Source organism: Erinaceus europaeus, chromosome 12 (genome assembly GCF_950295315.1).
Source record: "Erinaceus europaeus chromosome 12, mEriEur2.1, whole genome shotgun sequence".
Taxonomy (NCBI): domain Eukaryota; kingdom Metazoa; phylum Chordata; class Mammalia; order Eulipotyphla; family Erinaceidae; genus Erinaceus; species Erinaceus europaeus.
Window position 1 is genome coordinate 84,058,849 of NC_080173.1, and position 25,562 is coordinate 84,084,410.

General features: G+C 43.4%; 1 protein-coding gene across 3 annotated transcripts in view; it reads left to right on the forward strand.

The window, feature by feature from the left end:
• Positions 1–25,219, forward strand: part of LOC103113594 (NACHT, LRR and PYD domains-containing protein 1-like) — a 35,513-nt gene extending 10,294 nt beyond the window's left edge. The window contains exons 5-14 of one of the 3 annotated variants that reach the window (XR_009553174.1): positions 5,431–5,601; positions 7,751–7,840; positions 11,313–11,401; positions 12,208–12,364; positions 16,073–16,296; positions 17,582–17,844; positions 18,662–18,787; positions 21,743–21,884; positions 23,268–23,585; positions 23,714–23,830. Coding sequence is in view for 1 of the 3 variants with exons in the window: in XM_060204206.1 (XP_060060189.1) it covers positions 5,431–5,601; positions 7,751–7,840; positions 11,313–11,401; positions 12,208–12,364; positions 16,073–16,296; positions 17,582–17,844; positions 18,662–18,787; positions 21,743–21,884; positions 23,268–23,312; positions 23,714–24,015 (1,609 nt within the window). In the remaining 2 variants the exon portion in view is untranslated. Of the gene's footprint in view, positions 1–5,430; positions 5,602–7,750; positions 7,841–11,312; positions 11,402–12,207; positions 12,365–16,072; positions 16,297–17,581; positions 17,957–18,661; positions 18,788–21,742; positions 21,885–23,267; positions 23,586–23,713 lie in introns of those variants that run through there. The other 2 variants (XM_060204206.1, XR_009553175.1) reach the window with 2 other exon arrangements.
• Positions 25,220–25,562: the final 343 nt, after the last annotated feature.

A 25,562-nucleotide genomic window follows, 5' to 3' on the forward strand; every position in this document is an offset into this window, starting at 1 on the left:
CTGTCTTCCCCTCCTCTCGCCATTTCTTTCTGTCCTATCCAACAACGACATCAATAATAACTACAACAAAGGAGTCCGGTGGTAGCGCAGCTGATTAAGCGCACATGGCGCAAAGTGCAAAGACCGGTGTAAGGATCCCTGTTTGACCTCTGGGTTCCCCACCTGCAGGGGAGTCGCTTCACAAGTGGTGAAGCGGGTCTGCAGGTGTCTTTCTCTTCCTCCTCTCTGTCTTCCCCTCTTCTCTCAATTTCTCTCTGTCCTATCCAACAACGATGACAACAACAGCAGCAATAATAACTACAACAATAAAAAACAAGGGCAACAAAAGGGAAAATAAATAAATAAAATAATTTCCTTAATAACTACAACAAAAGGGAATAAATAAATATTTTTAAAAAACAGTAAAGACTGACATAGATCTAAAGAATAGAGTTGGGGGCCAGGTGTCTGGCCTCTGAGATTGCTTCTCCACTGGACATGGGCACTAGCAGGTCGATACATACTCCCAGCCTATTCCTATCTTTCCCTAGTGGACTAGGGTTCTAGACAGGTGGGGTTCCAGGACACTTTGATGAGGTCATCTGCCCGGGGAAGTCTGGATGGAGTCATAGTAACATCTGCAACTTGGTGGCTGAAAGACAGTAAGGTATAAAGCAGGACAAATTGTTTAATAAACAGAAACCCAAAGGTAGGAATATAACAGATGAAATTAGGAGATCTTTGTGTGGGAAGAAGCTATGAAATCTATTTTATGTATGTTCCAAAGAGCTCACAAAATTAGTAACATTAGTAATTTTTGCCTGACCCAGATAGCTAACCTGCAGGTGAGCTAAAAGTATTGTCTGGGAAGCTAAAAGTATTGTCTGGGAAGATGGTGTCAGAATTTAGAATAGGACTAAAAGACTGGATTAAGGCAGAGAACAGCTCCCAAATATAAGGAAAATATATAAATACTATTAACTGTTAACCCTATCGATCTGACCAAGAATCCACATATATTCACATTTAGCACAGGAGCCTGTGTAACCTCTGAGTCCCTATCAGTCTGAGCTCACAGTCCATGTTCACAGCTAGGGATATTCTAGACTGCACTCATTTCAGGACCAGTCTTCCTGGAGTAGCAGGGTAGATTGACACAGCCTCCCTTTGAAGGGTGGGCAGTCCTCACCATTGTTCTACACTGAAAGCAAGATCCTATAGAAGCCTCAAGAGAGTTTATGTTTTCGAAGTACAAACTGATTACAACATGAAAAACAGATTGGAAGAGGTCAAAGTCCAGGCCATAAACGTAGTTAATAGGAAATACTGGCAAAGAGGTAGAACAACCTTGACAACCATGCTTGTGGGAAGGCAAAATAGAACACGTTGGGGGGGGGGGAATTGATGGGGGCTGGGCACCGGCACCTCTGGTTAAGCACACATAGTACTAAGTAGATGGATCCAGGTTTGAGTTCCTGCCCCCCACCTGCAAGGAAATGCTTCACAATGAGTGAAACAGTCAGCAGGTGTCTATCCTTCCCTCTCCCTCTCTATCTCCCCCCTCCTTTCTCGATTTCTCTCTGTCCTAGCCCGTAAAATGGAAAAAATGACCACCAGGAGTTCGTAGTGCAGACACAGAGTCCCAGCGATAACCCTGGAGACAAAAAGAAAGAAAGAAAGAAAGAAAGAAAGAAAGAAAGAAAGAAAGAAAGAAAGAAAGAAAGAAAGAAAGAGTCCGGAGGTGGAGCTACAACCAGCAGATCGCTTTCTCTCCTCTCCTCTCCTCTCCCGGATCAACTAGGAATACCAAAGAAGACCACCCGGGACCAAAACAAGACAGGACTAGAATGACCACAGGAACCCAGTAAATCACCGAATCTGGAGCAGCGACAGGAAGGGACTCCAGGGGACAGAGATCTAACCAGGAAACTCAGAAGACCTATACCTCGGTGGCATAGCTAATACTACTACTAGCGTTTGCCCTTCTTCCGTAGCCAGTCAACAGCGTCAGGTTGAGCCTGATGTAAAGTTTCGAGACCTCCTTTGAATCTGGAGAGGTGGCAGTCGTTGACTATGTGGGTCATAGTCTGTCTGTAGTCGCAGGGGCAGTTCGGGTCGTCTCTGGCTCCCCAGCGATGGAACATAGCGGCGCACTGGCCATGGCCTGTTCGATAGCGATTGAGGAGGGCCCAATCATAACGTGCTAGGTCAAAGCCGGATTGACGCTTGCAGGGGTCTGTGATGAGGTGTTTGTTCTTTACCTCAGCTGACTGCCAACTCTGTTTCCAAGAGTCTGGAACAGAGAAGTTCAGTGTAGGCGTAGGGGACCAGATTGGGTGACGAGACGTCAAGCGTTGGACAGGGTGGGCGAAGATATCCGCGTATATTGGCAGGTCCGGTCGAGCGTAGACGTGGGAAATGAACTTAGATGATGCCGCATCCCGACGAATATCTGGCGGGCCGATGTTGCTAAGAACTGGCAGCCATGGAACCGGGGTGGAACGGATGGTTCCAGAAATTATCCTCATGCAGGAATATAATTTGGAATCGACCAAGTGGACATGGGGGCTACAGAACCATACTGGGGCACAGTATTCTGCAGTGGAATAGCATAATGCCAGAGATGATGATCGTAGTGTGGAAGCGCTCGCGCCCCATGAGGAGCTGGCCAGTCTTGCAATGATGTGATTCCTCGCGCCCACCTTTGCTGCAGTTTTTATGAGATGTTCGTGAAATGACAGAGTGTGATTGAGAGTAATGCCAAGATAGACTGGCTGGGCTTCATGCCGGATTCTCGTATCGCCAAGCTGCACATTAAGCTCACGCGAGGCCGAGGCATGGTGTAGATGGAAAACAGATGATACCGTTTTTGCAGTGCTAGGGATTAGTCGCCATTTTTTACAGTAATCAGATATCAGGAACATGTCTTTCGTGAGTGTTTCCTCGAGGATGTCGAACTTGGATGCCTGAGTTGCACAGCAGATGTCATCGGCGTAGATGAACTTCCTTGAAGAACGGTTTTGCAAAGAGACGCTCATGCCTGAGGCTCTAAAGTCCCAGGTTCCATCCCCTATACCACCATAAGCCAGAAATGAGCAGTGTTCTGGTTAAGAGGAAAAAAGAAGGAAAGAAAGGAAGAGAGAGAGAGAAGGAAGGAAAGAAAGAAAGAGAGAGAGAGAAAGAAAGAAAGAAAATAGGCTTTGCTCAGTATAGAAACAGGGATACCTCACCCCAAATCCATCTTCCTCGATGTCCTTTTCCTCCTCTTAATGGTTTACAGGTCTTTGCACTTTGCAGTCTCACAAACCCATTCCAGGTCTCTATGTAAATAACTTCTCACTGTTTTCAGGTGTGAAGTTTGGGTTTTGAAAATATCCAATTGCCTGCCCTCAGGCTGGGAGTAAGCAGAAGTGCTTTTTAAGTGCCCATTTTACAAGTGCCCATTTCCAGGACTACAGGTTCTTTTAATTCTTTCTTGCTCAGCTACAGATAATAGACTGCAAAAAATCAGGACATGAGAATGAAAAGCAGGAAGATGGACATTCTGGATGATATATAGTATCAGGAGAATGTAAAAATAGAATGTGCTGGAGAGTCATATGTTGCCCCAGAGTGCCTTCTTTGAAGCTGTCAAATTTAACTCTTGATTGTCACGGGGCACTGGTCATATCGTCCCCAACTAGAAGGTAAGGTCCTGAACAGGTCCTACCTCTTGTAAATGATGTCCAATTAAAATTACTTGTCAAGGAGAAAAAAAATAAGGAGTTGGAGTAAGGGTGTGCAGCTAACAGTGGCCGTCAGGCAAAGCGGACCTCCCTGGCCCTTCTCCCTTCTTTTATGCCTGACGCAGAACTGTCTCCTCCACCCCTGGGCTGTGCTTCAGAGCTCACAATCTCCCCGTTGTCTAAATAAGGAAAGGAAGAGAGTCTGAGGGTCCCTGCTGGAGGATTAGCAAGCACTGCAAGGAAATATTATCGACCTAAAGAATAGAAAACTACAGGAGCTGGGCAGTGGCGTAGCAGGTTAAGTGCACATGGCGCAAAGCACACAGGCTGGCATCAGGATCCCGGTTTGAGCCCCTGGCTCCCCACTTGCAGGGCATTCACTTCACAGGTAATGAAGCAGGTCTACAGATGTCTGTCTTTTTCTCCCCCTCTCGGTTTTCCCCTCATCTCTCACTTTCTCTCTGTCCTATCCAACAATGATGGCAATTACAACAACAATAAGAAGAACAATGACGATAAACAACAAGGGCAACAAAAGGGGAAAAAATAAAATTAAAAGGGAAGGAAAGAAGGAAGGAGGGAAGAAAGAAAGAAAAGAAGAATACAAAACTGCTGGCCACAGGTGGTCACAAATAACCATTTATAAAAAGAGTTTTTGTACTAAACAGTCGTTCTATCTGTGTTCCTTTGAAGAGAAGACCTACTCATCTCTCACACTGCCAGTAGTTAAGCAGCTGTGTGAGCCTAAGATGGCAGAATGCACTTGAATGCCCAGAGCATAGGGTCTCTGAAAGAACTCCACAGAAAACCTATATGGAATAGCTACAGATAATCACCTCAGTGATAGATTAGCGTACACACACACACACACACACACACACACACACACACTGATTGTCCCTTGCTCTATTGCTTTAAATATATTTGGAAATAATCCTACAACACATGCAAAGAGGCTCCACTCCTTCCAATGTCAGCATGAAACCTGACTATATGTCTGTGCTGTGAAGACTGAGGTTCAGGGCTTCAGCCTCCACCTACAGGAGGAAAGCTTCAGGAGGAGTGAACAGTGCTGCAGGTGTCTCTCTCTCCTCTTCTCTCTCTATCTATCTCTATCTCTTCTCTCCTCCCTTCCCCTCCCCTCCCCTCTACCCTCTCATCCCTTCCCTTCCTTCTACCCTCCCCTCTGCCCTCTCCACTCCCTCCCATGCCTACATTTGGGTGTCTCCAGTCTTTATTACTGCAAACTGAGGTGTGGTAGCATTCCTCTCCCCACCCCTCAGACACAGTATCAAGCAACATCAAGCTTAACTCCTAGGATGAATTGTTGGGTGAAGGTTCAGTGAAGCCACCGTATTCCTCCTCACCTTTAGTTCTTAAGATAAAAGCGCCTTCTTCTTTCTCCTGTGTTGTAAACACTCTTGATGTTCAAACACCAAGATATCCCATACCAATGACTGAGTGTCTGACAGAGCCGATGTAGTAAAGAATTAGGCCCAGGAATGCAAGGGGAGCTTGGATAATTAATCCTACAATACAGATACAATGAGGGGGCAGGATTCCTTCACTGAAAAAGGAAAATTAAAATCTCCCAAGTAAACCTTTATCCTCTTTTATGTCAGATAGAACCCAGAGGGCTCAGGTCTACAGCAAGGATACCTATACCCAGTTAACAAGAGGAATGACCCAATACAATGATTGTGACCCAAGTACATTTTCCCCACAGTCTGGAGAACTGTGGCCTCACATCAGGCTGCTGCAAGTACCTGGCCTCTGTGCTCAGATCCAGCTCCAGCCTGAAAGAGCTAAACCTGCAGAAGAATGACCTGTACAACCTGGGTGTGAAGCTGCTCTACGAGGCCATCAGTCTTCCTTCCTGCCAGCTCAGGTCCCTGTGGTAAGGTCGTGAGGCCCCTTCAGGACACAGGGCAGGCAGGGTTACCAGTGGAGGGGAGGAAGGTGTAAGGACACTAGGCGGAAAGGAAAGGGACAGACACATGCATGGCCACCCTGAGTTCTTTCCCAGCTCTGCCACTTACCTACCAAGCTCATGTGACTCAGACAAGTCCTCAGCTTGGATTCGAGTATGGACATCACATGCAAGCACTATGGATAACAAAGTGGCCTCTCTCTCTCTCTCTCTCTCTCTCTCTCTCCCTCTCCCTCTCTGCCTCCCTCTTCTTTCACTTACTCTCTTAAAAAATTAATTAAATAAGGCCCAGGAGGTCACTTAAATGATCCTGTATGAGCAAGGTCCTGAATTCAGTCCCTGGAAACACATTTGAAAAAAATAATAATAATAATAAGGCTGGGTACAGAGCATAATGGTTATGCAAACAACTTTCATGCCTGAGGCTCTGAGGTCCCAGGTTCAATTCCCAGCACAACTATAAGCCAGAGCTGAACAGTTCTCTGGTCTCTATCTATCTGTATACCTATCTACCTATCTATCGCTCTGATTGCTCTCATTAAAAATAAATAAATATTTTTAAAATTGTTTAGGAAAAAGACATAAAGTAAGGTAAGGGATTCTTTAATAAAGAAAAAAGAAAGGTAAGGGTTGTTTGAGACAATGACATCAGACTGACTGAGACCTGGAGCAGGAGCTGCTCAGGTCAGGTCAGGAGGGCCAGTTAGGGAAGAGAGTGAGGGTGAGAGCACTTTCCACATCATCCCTCAGCCTCCCCCTCTCCCCTGCAGCCTGGACTCACCCACAGGCTGTTCAGGCTGCTGACTGGGCCTCTTCACACACTAGAGAGCAGATGGGGGCCCGGACCCCCATGTCCTGAGCCCTCTGGTCCTCCATGAGGCATAGCCGGCTCTCAGGCTCTCAGAGGGTCTGTGTGATGGGGCTTTTGGATTCCCCAACCAGGTCTCCCTCAGCCACTCTCAAAGTTAACTCAGTCAGGGGAGGAGACTGGAGTACAGTCCCCACATGGGGTCTCATAAAGCTGGTTCTGACCATTTAGTATCCTGGAGTCAGTACCTCCTTCCCTCCAAACCACTGGGGCCACTGTGCTTTTTACTTTCTTTTAATTTTACTCTGGAGATTTAATTTTTACACAGCTGTATCATAAGGGCACAATATAATCTCTCTCACAAAAATATGTACCAGCATACCCCCACCACTGATGTGCCCCTTCCCTCCATGGCAAGCAAAAGGTCCCACCCCACTTCTAGTCCTCTCCCTTCTACCCCATTAATGTCCCCAGATCTGCTGATCTAGATAAAGGCTTTTGTTTTGTTTTTATTTTTATCAGAATACTGTGCAGATCTGGTTTATGGTTGTGTGGGTGATTGAACCTGGAACTTTGGAGCATCCAGCATGAAAGTCTTTTGTATAACCACTGTGCTACTCCTCCCACCCTAAAGGGTTTGATTTTAACTCTCACCATATTGAACATGCTGAAAGACCTCTTTCCAGAGGGTTGGGCAGTAGCGCAGTAGGAAAGACCTCTTTCCAGAAAATCTTCCAGCCTCTCCAGGGGAAAAAAAATCCAGGACTTACTCCTGGGTGGTCACTTTGACACCATCTAGAACAGTATTTCTATAGTGGATCTATGAACATTGCCCAGATCCCCTCCAGGAATGAAGATAGTATCCCTAACCACTGGAAGAGCTTCAGGCAGCCACCATGGGAATAGCTCTGAAATACAAAGCCCCTTCATTTCACCTTCCCAGAGTGGCCTTCACCCAGTGTCTAAAAGTATTGGGATCAAAGGTTGCTAACCATAATGTGGGACAGTTCTGAAGGCTCATCCTGGCTTCAAAAACCCCACCAAGCCAGCTGAATTCTCCTCTAAGATTCCTCACAGTCCAGCTTCTCCTCTGTCCAGTTTCTCTTCCTCCAGCTCTTGGGCTAGTACTGACCTAAGACAGTCCCCAGTTTGCCTCCTCACTCTACTTTTCACCCCAGAACTAATACGTAGGGACCTAACACTATGACAGATCCTTGTCACATGAGTCAGATTGCAATATTCTCAATCTGGAGCATGTTGCAATGGTGTGGAGGTTCCAGAGGAACCAGACTTCTTTTCTACTGCCAGGTTGGACCAGGCCCAGTTGAGTGAGGGGATGATAAAGATGCTGAAGGACCTGAAGGAGACGAAGCCTCTGCTACACATCGAAGACAGATGGTAAGGAGGGACCCAGACTCCTGGTGGACCCAAGCCCAGGGTTGAGTTATAGAATCTCCAAGACATGGGGAGAGTGACTTAAAGGTAGTAGCAAGACAGATGAGCTAGGATGAAACTCCAGTAGTTAAGTTGAACTTGAATTATTTATTAATTTACTGCAAACAGAATCCATTCAGTCCTGTACCAAACTCTCCAGAATATGACTAGATGGCCAAATAAAAGCAAATGCATAAGTGAGTGAGTGCCATTTGCAGTGTGGAAAGTAATGACTACAAGTTAGAGAAAGAGACTGAAAGTGCCTTGTAAGGAGAGAGAAAAATAAAAGATCGCCCCATACCTATGGACATCTGATAGTTTCTAAATTTTGACAAACTAATAAATGGAGGAGAGTCTCTTCAACAAATGGTGCTGGAGAAATTAGATTGAAATGTACAGAAGAAAACAACTGAACCAGTACATTTCACCACACACAAAGGTAAACTCCAAATGGATTAAGGACAAGGATGTTAGACCAGAAACTATCTCGTACTTAGAGGAAAATATTGGCAGAACCATTTTCCATCTAAATTTTATAGGCATCTTCAATGATACAAATCCAACTGCAAGGGAGACAAAAACAAGAATAAAACAATGGGACCACATCAAATTGAAAAGTTTCTGCACAGCAAAAGAAACCACCACCCAACCAAAGAAACCTCTTATAGGATGAGAGATCTTTACATGCCATCCATCAGTCAAAAGGCAAATAGCCAAGATATATAAAGAGCTCACTAAACTCAGCAACAACAACAAGAAGAAGAAAAAAGATGAGTAGCTAAGCAAGTTGTGGTATATATACACAATGGAACACTACTCAGCTGTAAAAAATGGTGACTTCACCATTTTCAGCCGATCTTGGATGGACCTTGAAAAATTCATGTTGAGTGAAAAAAGTCAGAAACAGAAGGATGAATATGGGATGATCTCACTCTCAGGCAGAAGTTGAAAAACAAGATCAGAAAAGAAAACACAAATAGAACCTGAAATGGAATTGGCGTATTGCACCAAAGTAAAAGACTCTGGGGTGGGTGGGTGGGGAGAATACAGATCCATGAAGGATGATAAATGACATAGTGGGGGTTGTATTGTTAAGTGGGAAACTGGGGAATGTTATGCATGTACAAACTATTGTATTTACTGTTGAATGGAAAACATTAATTCCTCAATAAAGAATTAAAAAACAAGAAAAAAGAAAGAGAGAAGAAAGAAAGAAAGAGAGAGAGAAAGAAAGGAAGGAAGGAAGGAAGGAAGGAAGGAAGGAAGGAAGGAAGGAAGGATGGAAGGATGGAAGGAAGGATGGAAGGAAGATGACACCATCCAAAAGCAGGGAGGGGATATGAACAGAATATTCACCAAAGAAGAGATCCAAAAGGCCAACAGAGATATGAAAAAATGCTCCAAGTTATTAATTGTCAAAGAAATTCAAATAAAGATAACGGTGATATACTACTTAACTCCCGTGAAAATGTCATGTCAGAGATGATAACAACAACAAATGCTGGAGATGTTGTGGGGACAAAGAAACCCTCCTGCACTGCTGGTGGGAATGTACATTGGTCCAACCCCTGTGGAGAACAGTCTGGAGAACTCTCAGAAGGCTAGAAATGGACCTACCCGATGGCCTAGCAATTTCTCTCCTGGGGTTATATCCTAAAGAACCAAACACATCCATACCAAAAAAAAAAATCTGTTTATTCCTATGTTCATGGCAGCACAGTTTGTAATAACCAAAATCTGGAAGCAACTTTGGTTTCTAACAGCAAATGAGTGGCTGAGAAAATTTGGAATACTGCTCAGCTATTTAAAATGATGAATTCACCTTCTTCACCTCATCTTGGATGGAGCTTGAAGATATCATGTTAAGTGAGATAAGCCGGAAAGGGAAGGATGAATGTAGGGTGATATCACTCATGGACAGAAGCTGAGAAACAAAACAGAAAAGAGACACACAAAGTATAACTTGGACCCCAGTTCTACTTTGATGTATTGCACAAAAGTAAAGGACTCTGAGGGATAGGGAGCGGGAGACTTCCAAGTCCTAGTGTGCAGTGGTGGAGGAGGACCTAGGATGGGGGTAAGTGTTTCACAGAAAACTGAGAAAATTTACACATGTACCAATAACTGTACTTACTGTAAACCATTAATCCTCACAATTGAAAAAAAATCCATGGGACCAAAGAGAGAAATCACCCACTATCAGCACCCAAAACTTACAGAGACACACAAACACTCCGGATTCAACAACAATTCCCAGGATGGGAGAATCGGTATTCTTCTTAGGGAATCTGCTACAGAGCTCACATGCTCACCACTTGGTGCATTTCTCCTAAGTACCAACTGCATCCATTCCTTGGAATTAGCTTCTGTGCCTCACCTGGAATGGAGGAAAGGGGCTCCTAGATTAGAGGCAGAAAGTCATTCCTCACCAAGCAAACATTCCCTGAGCTCCACATGTGGTAAACAATAGCCATGAACAGGAATCCAAATTCTAGGAACCTAGTCCAACCAAGAAACAGAACAAGGTTCCCCTAGTTTATAGAGCTGCACTTGGATCAACAGTAGCCAAAGGAGCTGAGCTGAGCTGAGCTGAACTATGAAAAGTGGCAAGAATTATTTGGACCAAGAAGAAGTGGTCTCCAGGCAAACAGAGACTCTGAACTTAAATCCCTGATGGATAGAAGAAGGTCAAGTAACTGAAGCAGTGCTGCTCAAGTGGGCTGTTTGGACCAGCAATGCAGCATCAGCATCAGCTGGGAGCTCACTAGAGATACAGACTATCTGGCTTCAATCAGGCCAGGTCTGATGCAGCAGTCAGAATCTCTGAGGTGGAAGTGGAAATAACAAGTATTTTAACAAGTATTACAGGTGATTTTTCACAGTGGTTGACAACTACTTGTTTAGAGGTGAGTAAGCAGTGAGGGGGATGAGTGGGGGTGGGGAGAAGCACTAGAGAAGAGCAGAGCCTTGGAAGATATGTTCAGATCTATTTATTTCATCCCATAGCAATGGTAATCACTTAGGGGGTTGAGCAGTGAGATGAGGTGCCAAATTCATATTTAGGGCTAGTTGCTGTGTTGAGGATGTGTGGCAGGGAAGCAAGAGCAGAAGGATGCTGCAGTGGCTCCAGTCACCGATGCCAGAGCTTCAGACTGGGGTGGGATCAGAGAGGTAACAGATGAGACTAGAAAGGACATGACTTTGGAGGCAATGTCAGGTTGGTCCATGAGCTGTCAGAGAGGGCAAGGCATGAGTCAGGATGACACCTCAACGTTGGCAGAGATGATTGAATAGTTGGGGCGGGGCATTCTTCACTATGGGAGAAGACTGAATAGAGGCAATAAGTTCATTTGCAGATGAGTGAATGTAAATATGGCTATCATAGAGAAAGGCCCAACTTCCTGGAAGATCTAAGAACAAACAACTCTGTTTCTAGGTTGATAGATGCATCAATACAACCTACGAGTCCCAGAAAACCGGTGAAAGATACCTTCTCTTCGCTCGAGTTTCAGAGTTCAGAATCAGGTTTGAGGAGGAGCACTGTGACAAGAAGGGGGGAAGACAATAGCAGAGTAGGACCCCTCCTGTTCCCCTGCCTTTCATATGAGACATGAGTGGATTCGCACCTAAGACAGCACTGCCCCATGCAAGTTCTTTCACTATGAGAAACACCTTGGACTTTTCTTTCCTCTCTCCCAGCCTGTGTGTCTCCCCTCCAGGACATCCATATCTGGCATATCTCGGTCTCTGAACCAGGATTCAGTCGCTCAGAGACCACAACAGAATTCTGAAGTCTAGGAATCAACTTTTATTAGAGCCAATCTGTTTTTATTTTATTTTATTTTTATTATTGGATAGAGACAGATAAATTGAGAGGTGGGGGGTGGTTCAGAGGGAGAGAAACAGAGAGATACCTGTAGCATTGCTTCACCATTCATGAAGCTTCCCCTCCCCTTGCAGGTGGGAGCCAGGGACTCGAGCCTGGGTCCTTGTGTACTGTAATGTGTGTGCATAACCAGGTGCACCACCTCCTGGCCCCCAGCCACTCTTCTTTTGGAATGTGATCCTCTCATAAAGAGTCACCTAAAGCATGCTGGAGAGAGTGCCACCTCTAGACAGTGAAGGGAGAAACTGGGAGGATGGGTAAGGGGGTAGTGCAGTCAGGCCTCCTCAGTGGGCAGGCAGCCCCAAGAGCAGAGACAGAGGCTGCAGACACTCCTGCCACAGTCAAAGCAGGCCAGACTGAGAAAGACTCTCGATGGTTTAGACATAGGAGCTGGGGAAGACCAGGCAGGAGATCCTAGAGCTGACATCTGCCTTGCCTGTTCCAGAGGAAATCTCCTCACAAATAGAACAGATGAAATCTTCCTGTCTGGATGCTCCTGCCCCTCCAGGAAGCCAGCACATGAAGCCTATTGAAGATGGCTTCTGGGGTCCCATGGGTCCTGTAGCTACAGAGCTGGTGGACAAGGAGAGGAGTTTGTACCGGTGAGTGAGAGGCTCTGCCTGCCCCAGCCTTGCCCCTGCATTCCTTCCTCCTCACATCCCCAAGCCCCTTAGCCATGTCCCTGGGGATCCCCTTCTCTTGCCAAGCCACAAGGTGAGACAGAACTGAAATAGAAAGTACTGGTTTGTAATGATTCCTGGAACCTCACCTCCCCAGAGCCCTAGTCCACTAGGGAAAGAGAGAAACAAGCTGGGGGTATGGATTGACCTGCCAATGCCCATCTCCAGAGGAGAAGCAATTACAGAAGCCAAATTTCCACCTCCTACACCCCAAAAAGAGTTTTGATGCATACTCCCAGAGTAGTAAATGATAAGGGAAATAAACTAGAAGACTCTGTAGCCCCATTCCACCAGGACCCAAAGTATTTGTCACCAGGTATTAGGTCTTTTTACCTTCAATGAAAGGGAAGTAACTTTGGAAAACACCTGAGGAAGCCAGGCACTGTTTCTCTTATCAAAAAGAGAAGAGGAAAAAAGGAAAGATACCCAGAAGAAATAATAGGTGTGGGTGTGACGTAGAAATGGAGAAAAGACAAGATCATAGGGGGAAAAAAGGGCAAAAATATAGGTAGGTAGGTAGGTAGGTAGGTAGGTAGATAGATAGATAGATAGATAGATAGATAGATAGATAGATAGATATAGAAATAATATTCAACCCATATCTGTACCCTTGGTAGAATCACTGTAGTTTCCAGTGGAGGGAATATGGACATTCCAGTGGGGAACAGTGGTGAATACTGTAGAATTGTACCCCTGTTATCTTGTAATTTTTGTAGACCAATATTAAATCACTAATAAAAAACTTAAATTATGATAAACAAATAATAAGTTATATATGTATATATAGTAGATAGATAGATAGATAGATATGGAATCAGCCCATATCAGTGATCTTGGGAGAATGACTAGTTTCTAATGGAGAGGTGGGGACACAGAACTCTGGTTGTGGCAACCATATGGAATTATACCCCTATTATCTTAAAATTTTCAAATCAATTGTTGTTAAAATTCAGAGGCTCCAGCTGGCCGCGCTAGCTTCACGGGCGGGTAACAGAGACGACCAGAGACAGACGGCTGGGCAGGGAAGCTGTATTTCTTTATTCAGGAACAACGATTCATAAACTAAGACAAACTAATCACCAAACAGAACTCTGCTGCCTCTTTCCCCCCGCAGTGGCACCAAGAACTCTCTCTAACTCTGGAACTAGGAACCCTGTCGGGGTTCCTAGGGGGCCCGCGAAACTAACAGGACTGATCCAATTCTCTTGGCAGGGGAGAGCTAGAACAAACCAATGTAAAGCATACAACACTCAATATTAAATCACTAATAAAAAAAACAAAGTACTGGTTGGTCAGAAAAGTCTTAACACAATTTTTGCATAGAAAAACAGTGAAATACATCATGACTATCCCAATGATTCAGTAGATGCTTTTATTATAGAAAAAGACTATTTATTCTGAAATTTTTCAACATATACAAATATAAAGAACAAGGAATTTTCAGGTAGCCACTAGCCCTTTTCAACAAAATGTTTTTTTGTTTGTTTTTGTTTTGTCTTAGACTTTGAGCCAGTAGTCTGGCTTTTTTGTTTGCTTGCTTACTTTTAATGATTTCTATCTGTGATTATAGTGGGTTATAAGACTATGAGATTACAGGATATAGTTCCACAACAAACCTACCACCGAAGTTCTGGGTTCTTATCCTCCCACTTCCCAAAGATAACCACTGTGGGGGTAGATAGCATAATGGTTATGCAAAGAGACTCTCAAGCCTAAGGCTCTGAGGTCTCAGGTTCAATCCTCAACACTACCATCAACCAAAGATAACCACCATCATTTTCACAAATCTTAGATACTGTTTGCTTTTGTTTTCTTGTTTGTTTATTTGTTTGTTTCTTGTTTTGAAAGTTTATGTGCATCAGTTCTCTAGATTCCATATACAAATAAAACCATCCAGTAGTTGTCTTCCATCTCTTGACTTGTGTAGATAAACATAATCACCTTCAATTCCATCCATTTTGTCTCAAAGAACACAAAATTGTCTTTTTGATCGCTGAGTAATATTCCATGTAATATATACCCCATAGTTTCTTTAGTCAGCCATCTATCAATGGACATTTAGGGTGCTTCTACTCTTTGGCCACTATGAATAATGCAGCTGTGAATATAAGGGAACAACAGCTGTTTTTGGAAATACTGATTCCCTTCTTTTTCCCTCTTTTGTTCTGATACAGTTACTTAAATGCAAGACACCAGGTGAACTTTATTCTTAAATATTTGTGATGCATTTTTTAAATTTTTATTAGTGATTTAATAATAATCGACAAGATTGTAGGATAAGAGGGGTACAATTCCATACAATTCCCACCACCAGAGTTCCATATCCTATCCCCTCCCCTCCATTGGAAGAGTCCCTGGTCTCTATCCCTGAGAGTATGGAGCAAAGATTCTTATAGGGTGCAGAATGTGGGAGGTCTGGCTTCTGTAATTGTTTCTCCACTGGACATCGGTGTTGGCTGGTCAATCCATACTGCCAGCCTGTTTCTATGCAATGCATTGTAAAATGCAAATAAATAATTTTTCTTTCATAATCAAAATGACATTTTCACACCTTGGAAAGTTTACAATAAGCCTTTTCTATTTGACTTACTTTTGTGGAGCCTGGACTTCATACATGTGACTTATTACTTCCAGGCTATCTTGTTCATTCAGAGGGAGATAAAAGAGAGAGGGAAACCCCACAGCTCTAGAGCATCTCTAGATGCTAGTACTATGACCCCAACCATGTGGTACTAGGGCTCATATCTGGACTTCACATGCAGCAAGGCATAAACCCTACTTAATGAGTTAGTTCTCCATGACCATCTTTCTTAATATATAGTACCCAGTTCATGCTCAAGAAGGTCCAACTATCTAAAATTTGTCCTTTCAGGTCTTCTTTTCTATTCAGTATCCCCCCAAAGTTTGCTTGTTCTATTTGGTTTGTTGATTCCCTTGAATCTCATTGAAATTTTCTATCATATGTAAACTGTTGTATTAAAATCCCCTCTGTGCCACATTATTAACTGGGAACCCCTAGTTGAAAATGGCAGCCCTGCCTACCGAGGACTTAACAGTTATAGTAGGTAAATGTCTGTAATCACAGTCATAATTTCCTATATGTTGCCATCCACAAGACATTGTCACAGCCACTCTCAGCTGGAAAATAATATAATTCTCTGATGACACCTAAAGATTTTGGCATCCTGGTATCACACCACTTACCACCTTGGAAAGGTCAGTTAAGATCTCTGTAAACTGTTGTTTCAGCTCTGTGATGTATCATTAGTAATGAGTAGATGGTTACTGATTGTTGGCAGTAATAATAATCAAGAACAGTTTCTTATTTCAGCAGCAGCATCATTACAGACATAGGTACCCACAAGGACTGGAATAAGCCACTTATTCCTCACACCTCTATGAAGTGAATCTTTTGATATTCCTTAGTTATGGATGAGGTTAGGGGAGGTCAATGACCTGCTCAGATATCTGCTCCTGGAGAACAGAGGAGTCTGGAAACAAGTCCACATCGCTTTGACTCCACGCCTTGTGTTGTAACCACTATTCTAGACATATAGTGTGCTGCTAAGGGTCTGACTCCAAAACAATCTCAGGAGTAATTCTACGTCTTCTTTAAACCTATTCTTCCAGAGTTCACTTCCCCATACCTGGCTCTTACCACTGGCCTAACATAGGTCTTCACTTTGTGGTGAAAGGGTCAGTGACCATTGAGATTGAATTCTGTGACTGGAAACAGTTCTTGGATAAGATTGTCCCACAGGAGAACTGGATGGTGGCTGGACCTCTGTTTGACATCAAGGCAGAGCCAGGAACTGTGGCTGCTTTGTACCTTCCTCACTTTGTGTCCTTTCAAGGTAAGAAGAGGGAGGGTGGAAGAAAATATTGTGGTAAAAATGGGCACGAAAGGTACTTTTTAAAAATTTTTTATTAGTGAGTTAATAATGATTAACAAGATTGTAAGATAACATGGGGTACAATTCCATACAGTTTCCACCAACAGAGTTCCATGTCTCATCACCTCCATTGGAAACTTCCCTATTCTTTTTGTTGTTGTTATTAATAATTTATTTATAAAATAAAAAATATCAACAAGACCATATGATAAGAAGGGTACAATTCCACACAATTTCCCCCACCAGAGTTCCATACTCCATCCCCTCCCTTTAAAGTTTTCCTATTCTTTTTCCCTCTGGGAGCATGGACTCAGGATCATTATGGGGTGCAAAAGGTAGAAGGTCTGGCTTCTGTAATTGCTTCTCTGCTGAGCATGGGCATTGGTAGGTCTATCCATACTCCCAGCCTGTTTCTATCTTTCCCTAGTGGGGCAGGGCTCTGGAGATGTGGGGTTCCAGGGTACATTGGTGAGGTCATCTGCCTAGGGGAGTCAGATTGGCATCATGGTAGCATCTGCAACTTTGTGTCTGAAAAAGCATTAAGATATAAAGAAGAATAAATTGTTTAATAATCAAGAACCTAAAGGCAAGAATCTAGCAGGTAAGAAAGGAAGCCACCTGACATGAGGGTTGTTGGATTCTTGATCTCACTCCTGCCAAAAAAAAAAAAAAAAAACAACTCTGTCTTTCGCCTATGTTTCATCCACTCTAGATCAGAGTCTTGGTTAGGAATATGAATTTAGCCAAGATGAGGTCATTATCTCCTTCATAGTTGTCACAGAGTTGGGAGCGCAAGATCCAGCTTGACTTCTGGCAAGGCCCGCACAATAGTGGAGAAGGAGGTTCTTTCCCAAAAGAAATCTGAATAGTGGGTGGCTTGACATTTGACCAGTAGACACTGCCCTGGCTCATTCCATTTCCCTAGTGTCCCTTATTCATCTTTATTCCCTATGAGCTTGGAGTCAAAAAGATAATATTACTTGTAATTACAAAATCCACACTATCATATCCATGGGGACCATCATTTTTCCAATCCAAGAACTAGGGGCTGGATCTGTGTAAGGATTTGTCTCCCAGGAATTTGACTGATAACAGTACTGCTAAGAGCATAAAGATCCCAGAACCAGGTATGCAGTGAATTCTGCTGAGACAACTGGAGGCCTATGTCCTGGGATCCCACTGCTCCTGCCAGGAATGGCTCAACTATACCACTTAGTCATTACCTCTCAAACCCATTCCTTGACAGGGGGACATGTGGACACCTCCCAGTTCCGTGTGGCCCACTTCAAAATGGAAGGGATGGTCCTGGAGCAGCCTACCAGGGTGGTACCCTGTTACACGGTTCTGGAGAACCCTGGCTTCTCCCCCATGGGAGTTCTACTGAGAATGTTCCCAGTCACCCGGAACTTCATCCCCATCACCACCATCGTGTTGCTCTACCATAAACCCCATCCTCAGGATGTCACCTTCCACCTCTACCTGATCCCCAATGACGGTGCCATTCAGAAGGTGACCAACAAGGGTTGGTTAGAATGACAGGCCTAAAATGCATCCTGAAAGCCACTGGTGGTCCAATAAGAATAACAATGATCCTCTTCTAAGTGGAAATCCTCCCATAGTGGTGAATAATCTTTCCTCTTCTCAGCCATGAACTGATCTCTTGGCTCCCTCAGCCCCCACCCCAGACGGATTCTCTTTCTCACGACTGAGCTCTGGGCAAACCTTCCAAGTCTCTAAAGCATGAAGGTCCCATGTCCAGAACTGTTTCTTTTCTTCAAAGCTCACCCCTCTTCTTCTTTTTTTTTTATATGTATTTATTTTCCCTTTTTTGTTGCCCTTGTTTTTCATTGTTGTTGTAGTTATTGTTGTTGTTGATGATGTCATCATTGTTAGATAGGACAGAGAGAAATGGAAAGAGGAGGGGAAGACAGAGAAGGGGAGAGATAGACATCTGCAGACCTGCTTCACCACCTGTGAAGCGACTCCCCTGCAGGAGTGGCGAGCTGGGGGTTCGAACCAGGATCCTTACGCCGGTCCTTACGCTTTGCACCTCGTGCACTTAACCTGCTGCGCCACCACCTGACTCCCTCCTCTTCTTTTGTACAAACTCAACCCCCACATGAATAGAGCTGCAGTTAAGTAGGGTGCATAGAAGTCTATGTATCATAGCATGGAGGAGGAAGGGCATAGGAGTGGTACAGCCTCTTTCACCCACACAAACTTGGGAGCACAAAGCCACTGTTCAGACAAGATCCCATAGTGTTCTGATAGGATCTCTCAGTCAAGTGCCCCTCCCCCCTTGACCATTATTTTACATTCTTCTTAGGCCATAGATAATGATGAATCTCTGTCCCAGTTTGTGCGAATACGTAAGCCACCTCCACTGATGCCTCTCCACGTGGGTTCCCACTATACTGTGTCTGCCTCACAGCAGCTGCATATCAACTCCCCGGTAAGAATCCCACATGTTTATCCCTCACTGGAATTAGAGTTTCTGGGAATATCTGTGGTGCAGATCTAGAACTCTTTCCCTGGGACAAGGTACATAGGGATTAGGCTAACAGAGAGTTGTGGGGGTGGGGGGCAGTAAATATACATGGTTGAAGGAGAAGAAAAAAAAGACTGGGGTGGGGAGAGAATATATTGGTTTACGCAACAGAGTTTCATGCCTGAGACATGTTCTAGGTTCCCAGTACCATTGTAAGCCAGAGTTGAACAGTGCTCTGGAAAAAAATTAACTTTATAAAGAATGAAAGAAAAATATTGGATGGAAGAGAAAAGAAGGTCATTGGAAGGGTGATCTCAATCAGGACGAAGCCGTCAGTGGGGTCTGACTTGGCAGCACTCAGAACTCTGAGTTGCAGAGTATCAGTTCCCAACAGATACAACACCTGGAGCTAAACACATTTGGATTTAGTGCTTGTTGCAATGAGAGAAGGCACCCTGGTGAATAGTTTGGTCCATCAGTAAAAGAGAGTTAGGAAGAACTTCTTGTAAAATTTGCCCTTGGTTGGGTAACTTGGGGGCTGCTAAAGAAAGGAGATTTACTATAGATTTGCCCTGGATTGTGTGTTGTCAGAAGTCAGGGGCTCTTCTATGATTAAGGAGTTCAACAAATCTTACTTCTTGGTAGAGCACAGTCAGCAAGAATAGAATGTTCTTTTTTTAAGCAACAGGAGCAAGTTTGATAACTCTAGATTGGGGTCGGGAGGCAATATAGTAGAGTTTAATGGATGTAATAGAGACCAAAGGAGTCAGACATGAAGTGGACCTTTTCATGGTCCATCAGCTCTGTTTATCCTGATGTAGGGGTTTGAATGTTATTCTAAACACAATGGTAAATACTTATTCCAAAATTTCAGAATGTAAGATTTCATTTTCTTTCATAAAGATGATTCTGGGTGTTGGTTTAAAAAAAATGGAGGTCATGCATCAGAAAAGGTAACAGCAGCAAATGCTGGAGAGGGTGTGGGGTCAAAGGAACCCTCCTGCACTGCTGGTGGGAATGTCAATTGGTCCAACCTCTGTGGAGAACAGTCTGGAGAACTCTCAGAAGGCTAGAAATGGACCTACCCTATGACCCTGCAATTCCTCTCCTGGGGATATATCCTAAGGAACCCAACACATCCATCCAAAAAGATCTGTGTACAAATATGTTCTTGGCATCACAATTTGTAATAGCCAAAACCTGGAAGCAACCCAGGTGTCCAACAACAGATGAGTGGCTGAGCAAGCTGTGGTATGTGTGTGTGTATATATATATATATATATATATATATATATATATATATATATATATTACTCAGCTATAAAAAATGATGACTTCACCATTTTCAGCCGATCTTGGATGGACCCTGAAAAATTCATGTTAAGTGAAATAAGTCAGAAACAGAAAGATGAATATGGAATGATCTCACTCTTAGGCAGAAGTTGATAAACAAGATTAGAAAAGAAAACAGAAGTAGAACCTGAACTGGAATTGGCGTATTGCACCAAAGTAAAAGACTCTTTGGTGGGTGGGTGGGTGGCTGGGTAGAATACAGATCCAAGAAGGATGACAGAGGACCTAGTGAGGGTTGTATTGTTATATGGAAAACTGGGAAATGTTATGCATGTACAAACTATTGTATTTACTGTTGAATGTAAAATATTAATTCCCCAATAAAGAATTTTTAAAAAATGGAGGTCAAGAGTAGAGCAGAGACACAAATTGAAAAAAGCTAGTACACTACTGCAGGCAAGGTTCTAAGATGATGGCCAGGGAAGTGACACTGTGGATAAAGCATTGAATGCTCGAGCATGAGGTCTTGAGATCAATTCCATCACAGGTGCCAATGTTGCTTTCATTCTCTGTCTCTTGCCCTCTCTTTCTCTCTCCTAAACAAACAGATAAATAAATATCTTTGAAAGAAATGTAAGGGGGGCTGGGCAGTGGCACAGCAGGTTAAGTGCACATGGTGCAAAGCACAAGAACCAGCAAAAGGATCCCGGTTCAAGCTCCAGCTCTCCACCTGCAGGGAGGTTGCTTCACAGGTGGTGAAGCAGATCAGCAGGTGTTTATCTTTCTCTCCCCCTCTCTATCTTCCCCTCCCCTCTATATTTCTCTCTGTCCTATCCAACAACAATGACAGCAATAACAATAACAAAAACTATAATAATAACAACAATAAACAACAAGGGCAACAAAAGGGGAAAAAAATAGCTTCCAGGAGCAGTGGATTCATAGTGCAGTCACCAAGTCCCAGTGATAATCCTGGAAAAAAAAAAATGTAAGATGACTTGACTAGGGAGTTTTCAGTGGAGATCACAAAAAGTTAGTAGAGCCAGTGTGTATGCTAGAGCTAGAATCAACAGTACTTCATGAATTGGATGCATCTGGAAAGACAAAGGAAGATATTAATGGTAATGCCTACATTTGGGTCTGAGTGATCAGTAGAAATAAGACCCTTTATTTAAGTGGCAGAACTGTGAAAGGAGTTTTTTGAAAGACAATTTGGAATTGAAAAGTCTGTCTTGATGTGCTATAAAAAAGAGAGATGGGTGACTGGTTGAAAGTGGGTCACATTTAAGACCCAGAAAAGAATAAGCTTTCAAGTGAAGAAAGAGAATTTATAGTTGAGATAGTAGAGGGTGGTAAAGAAAGATGTAGTTTAAGAACTATGAGAAATACATTTAAGGAGTCGTCCTGACATATCCATAGATCACCCGTATATGTCTTAGTCCTTCTGAACCAGGATTTGTAGGAAATTATTAAAAGGGAAGTGGATGAAGCTTGCAGGAGAATTCTATAACAATCTTCATATTTTTCCCTGGGGAAATGTAAAGGGGTAAGATATGAAAGGTTGGGAAAGCCTTACTTGCAGGAACAGCTGTTGGCTTGTCATATGCTAACTTTGTATCTTATCAGGAACTGAAACTTTGCTACAGAAGCCCCAGAGAAGCCCAGCTCTTCTCTGAGATCTATGTTGACCAAATGGGGTCAGGGATCATTCTGAAAATAAAAAGCAAGAAAGATGGGACAACAGTGTGGGAGACCTTGGTGAGACCAGGTAAAGTCGAGATAAATCCAGAGAACCATGAAACTGGGATTAAGAAAAAGGCAACTGAAGTGTGTGTGTGTGTGTGGGGGGGGGTTCTTGTGTGTCTTTGCTTTAGTTAGTAATAGCACAATACACTAATGAAAATAAATAGCCTCTTTCCAAGTTACCATGTTGCTTTAATTCTTTAAAATCTTGAATTAACAAACTTTGGCAAGACTTTTTGTGCAAAGCTTCTTATAACTTGGCTGTCTGGTAGTTGAATTATTTGAGAGTTGTATATTTTCAATCATTAAGTCAATTATTTCAACATCAGATAGACTTATGTTGAGATGTTTGAGATTATGTTTGAGACAGAAAAAAAAGAAAAGAAAAAGACTAAAATATAACTCACCCGGTAGAGTTCACACTTTACTATGCACAGGCACCTGGGTTGGAGCTCCAAGCACCAAGGAGAGGAAGTGCTATAAATTATGGAGCTGTACTGTCATGTTTCTTCGTGTGTGTGTAAGTGTGTGTGTGTGTGTATCCCGTCTGTCTGTCTGTTTCCTTCCTTGTCTCTACATGAAAAGTTCTGTTTAAAAAAAAAAAGTTAGAAAAAAAAGTCCTCTGGGAGGGGTGGAATCATGTAAGCACAAAATTATGGGAGCAAAAAAATAATAATTGAGAAAAGGAAGGAATCAGGAGTCTGGCGGTAGTGCAGTGGGTTAAGCGCCCCACGTGTAGGGGAGTCACTTCACAGACGGTGAAACAGGTCTGCAGGTGTCTATCTTTCTCTTCCCGTCTCTGTCTTCCCCTCCTCTCTCTATTTCCCTCTGTCCTATCCAACAATGATGACATCAATAACAACAACATTAATAACTACAACAACAATAAAAAAATAAGGGCAACAAAAGGGGAAATAAATAAATAAATATAAAACAATTGTTTAAAAAAAAAAAAAAAAAGGAAGGAAGGAATCAAATGTTCAATTCTCAGTGACGGAAGAAACAACAGCCTCATAGTTCAGAGTGAACACTCCCAAGTATCAAATCTCCTAAGCACTTCTTTCAGGAACAAACAGCTCTTGTCAGATGTTAGATACATAGGGAATTTCCTTCTGAACTTGTACAAACATGCTGCAAAGTGTCAGTGTCAGGAAGAAAACATGGACTTGACCCAGCCTTCACTTGAAAGTAGTGAGCAAACACAGTTGTGAGCAAATGCAGATCTAGGTTTAAATCTCACTCTGGCTGTTACTTTCTCTTACTTTCTGTGTGTGTTTGTTTTAGATCATTAGTATGATCACAATTTGCCAATGAAATTCAAATTCAATCTGTAGGTTGTCCTCAAAATCAATTTATTTGGTGTTGACCGTAAGTGCCATGAATGTTCTTGCCTCTCTGTTTCCTCCAGGAGATCTCAGGCCTGCTGGTGCCCTAGATCCTCCATTTCCATCAGGTCAGTAGCAGCTGTTAGAGACCACAGGAGCAAGAGGTAATTCTGGGATGGACTGGTTCTGGTGGGAGTAAAGAGAAATGGGAAGAGACTTGCACAAAGGTCTCCCTGACCTTAGAGAGTACTGTGTTCTTCTGGGCAGAGCCCTTCCCCACCTCTTTACTCCTGCCCTTGGAGGTCCTGCAATTCCACTGGACAGACTGAATTCCTCCATCCTGAACCTCACCCACCTTCAGCAGAATGCTGGACTAGGTGCTAATACAAGGGATCACGGAGGTACCTTTCTGGTGTTCAGATGCATCATGGGGGCAAATGAGTCCAAGGATACAGATGAGGTGGATCAAGAGCTAGAGGTGGGTGTGGAGCAGAGGCTACAGCATGCCTCATTCTTGGATTATTTCCAGTCTCAGCGTCAACACCAGATGCCAGAAACGTGATGCGTTTCTTGGAGCAGAATCGGAACAATCTGGTAACTCGAGTGACAACAGTGGACCCTCTCCTGGACAAGCTCCTTGGACCAGTGCTAAGCGAAGAGGAGTACAAGATGGTGCAGGCTGAGGACACCACACAGAAACAGATGCGCAGATTGTTCAGCTTCAGTCCAGCCTGGGACCTGGCCTGTAAAAATTGCTTTTTCCAAGCCCTGCAGGAGACCCATCCTCACCTAATTGGGGAACTTTTGGAGATGGGTGGCACGGGCTTCTGACAACCGTGGAGGCTGACAGATGAGCACTGGCTTATGGCCTGACCACTTTGGCCTGACCACTCTCTTTCTCTCTTTTTTTTCCCCCTTCAGTTTCTTCTAAATAAGTTCCCATCTGTATTACCTTCTGCAGTGGAATTTTGATGATGCTTTGGCTGGACAGGCATCACCACTGAGTGGGTGACAGCACTTGGCCAATCTCATCCTCCCACCACCCTCCCAAAGAGAACAGAATAGTTTAATACCCAAACATCAGTAGAATTGAGGGGGAAGTCCCAAACCTGTGGCATCAGTCAAGTTAATCTTAAACACATGCAGAAGTGCCACCTTCTAGGCCGAAGGACCTTTTTGCTCAGGACACATAAGCTAGTATGTTCCATGCATGAAGCTGAACCAGTTGAATTGTTGTGAAATGAGTGTTCTGAACTTCTCCTTCCCACTCTTAAAATGGACTTTAGCAGGGGCCAAGCAGTGACATGCCTGGTAGAGCACACATGTTATAGTTGCAAAGACCCAAATTCAAGTCCCTGATCCCCACCTGCAGGGAGAAAGCTTCATGAGCAGTGACACAGTGCTGCAGCTCTCGCTCTCTCTCTTCCTCCCTACCTCCCCCTTCCTTCTCTATATAATTTCTGTCTCTAACCAATAAATAAGTGAATAAATAAATAAATAAGATTGGAGCCTAGCTAGAGACCTCTACTTTGAGGATGTTATTTTCCCTATTCCTGGTCAATGGTGTTTTTTCGTCCCATGTAGAATTAGCCTATGAAGGAAACATGAAATTTTCTGAATTAGGTATGAGAACTATGGCTTTCCACTTCCGAAGGCCAGAAAAGTTGGAAAAAATCATCATTCTGCCTTAACAAATTCCATACCAGCTGCTGTCCTAGTGGTTTTCTGATCAATGTAGCAGTTACAGGGCAGCAGCTGAATTTTATGCCCTCTGTTTTTATGGGGAAATAAATATTTATAGAAATAATAATTATGGGAAGCCAGGTGGTAGCACACCTGCTTGAGCACACCTGTTACCATGCACAAGGACCTGGGTTCAAGTCCTCAGTCCCTGCCTGCAGGCAGGAAGCTTTACTTGGTGAAACAGGTCTTCCTTCTCTCTCCCTTTCTATCTCACCCTTCCTTCTCAATTTCTCACTGTCCTACAAGAAATAATATAAAAAATAAAAATTGAAAATGTTAAAAATAGAAATGATAATTACATGCATGTGTGTTGTTTTTTTGTGTGGTTTATTTCCTCTCTAAATGCCTTAATCCCTCATGTAAATTTCTCAGAAGCCTGAAAAACACTCTCAAGACAAAGCACCCTGAGCAATACATTGCCCTGAACAAGACCCTTTTCTTGGCTCTAATTAACTCTATTCAATTGGGAAACTTCAGATCCACACAGGAAAGTCTGGCCCTGGGTACTGGGAAGCTCAGGTGGAGCCTATAAGCTTGGGGTCTGCTCAGGACACTGCCTTCCAAAGCCTAGATTTCAAGATACAATGGCCCATCTGGTGGTTGTCTTTTATTCATGTCACTTAGCATAATCACCT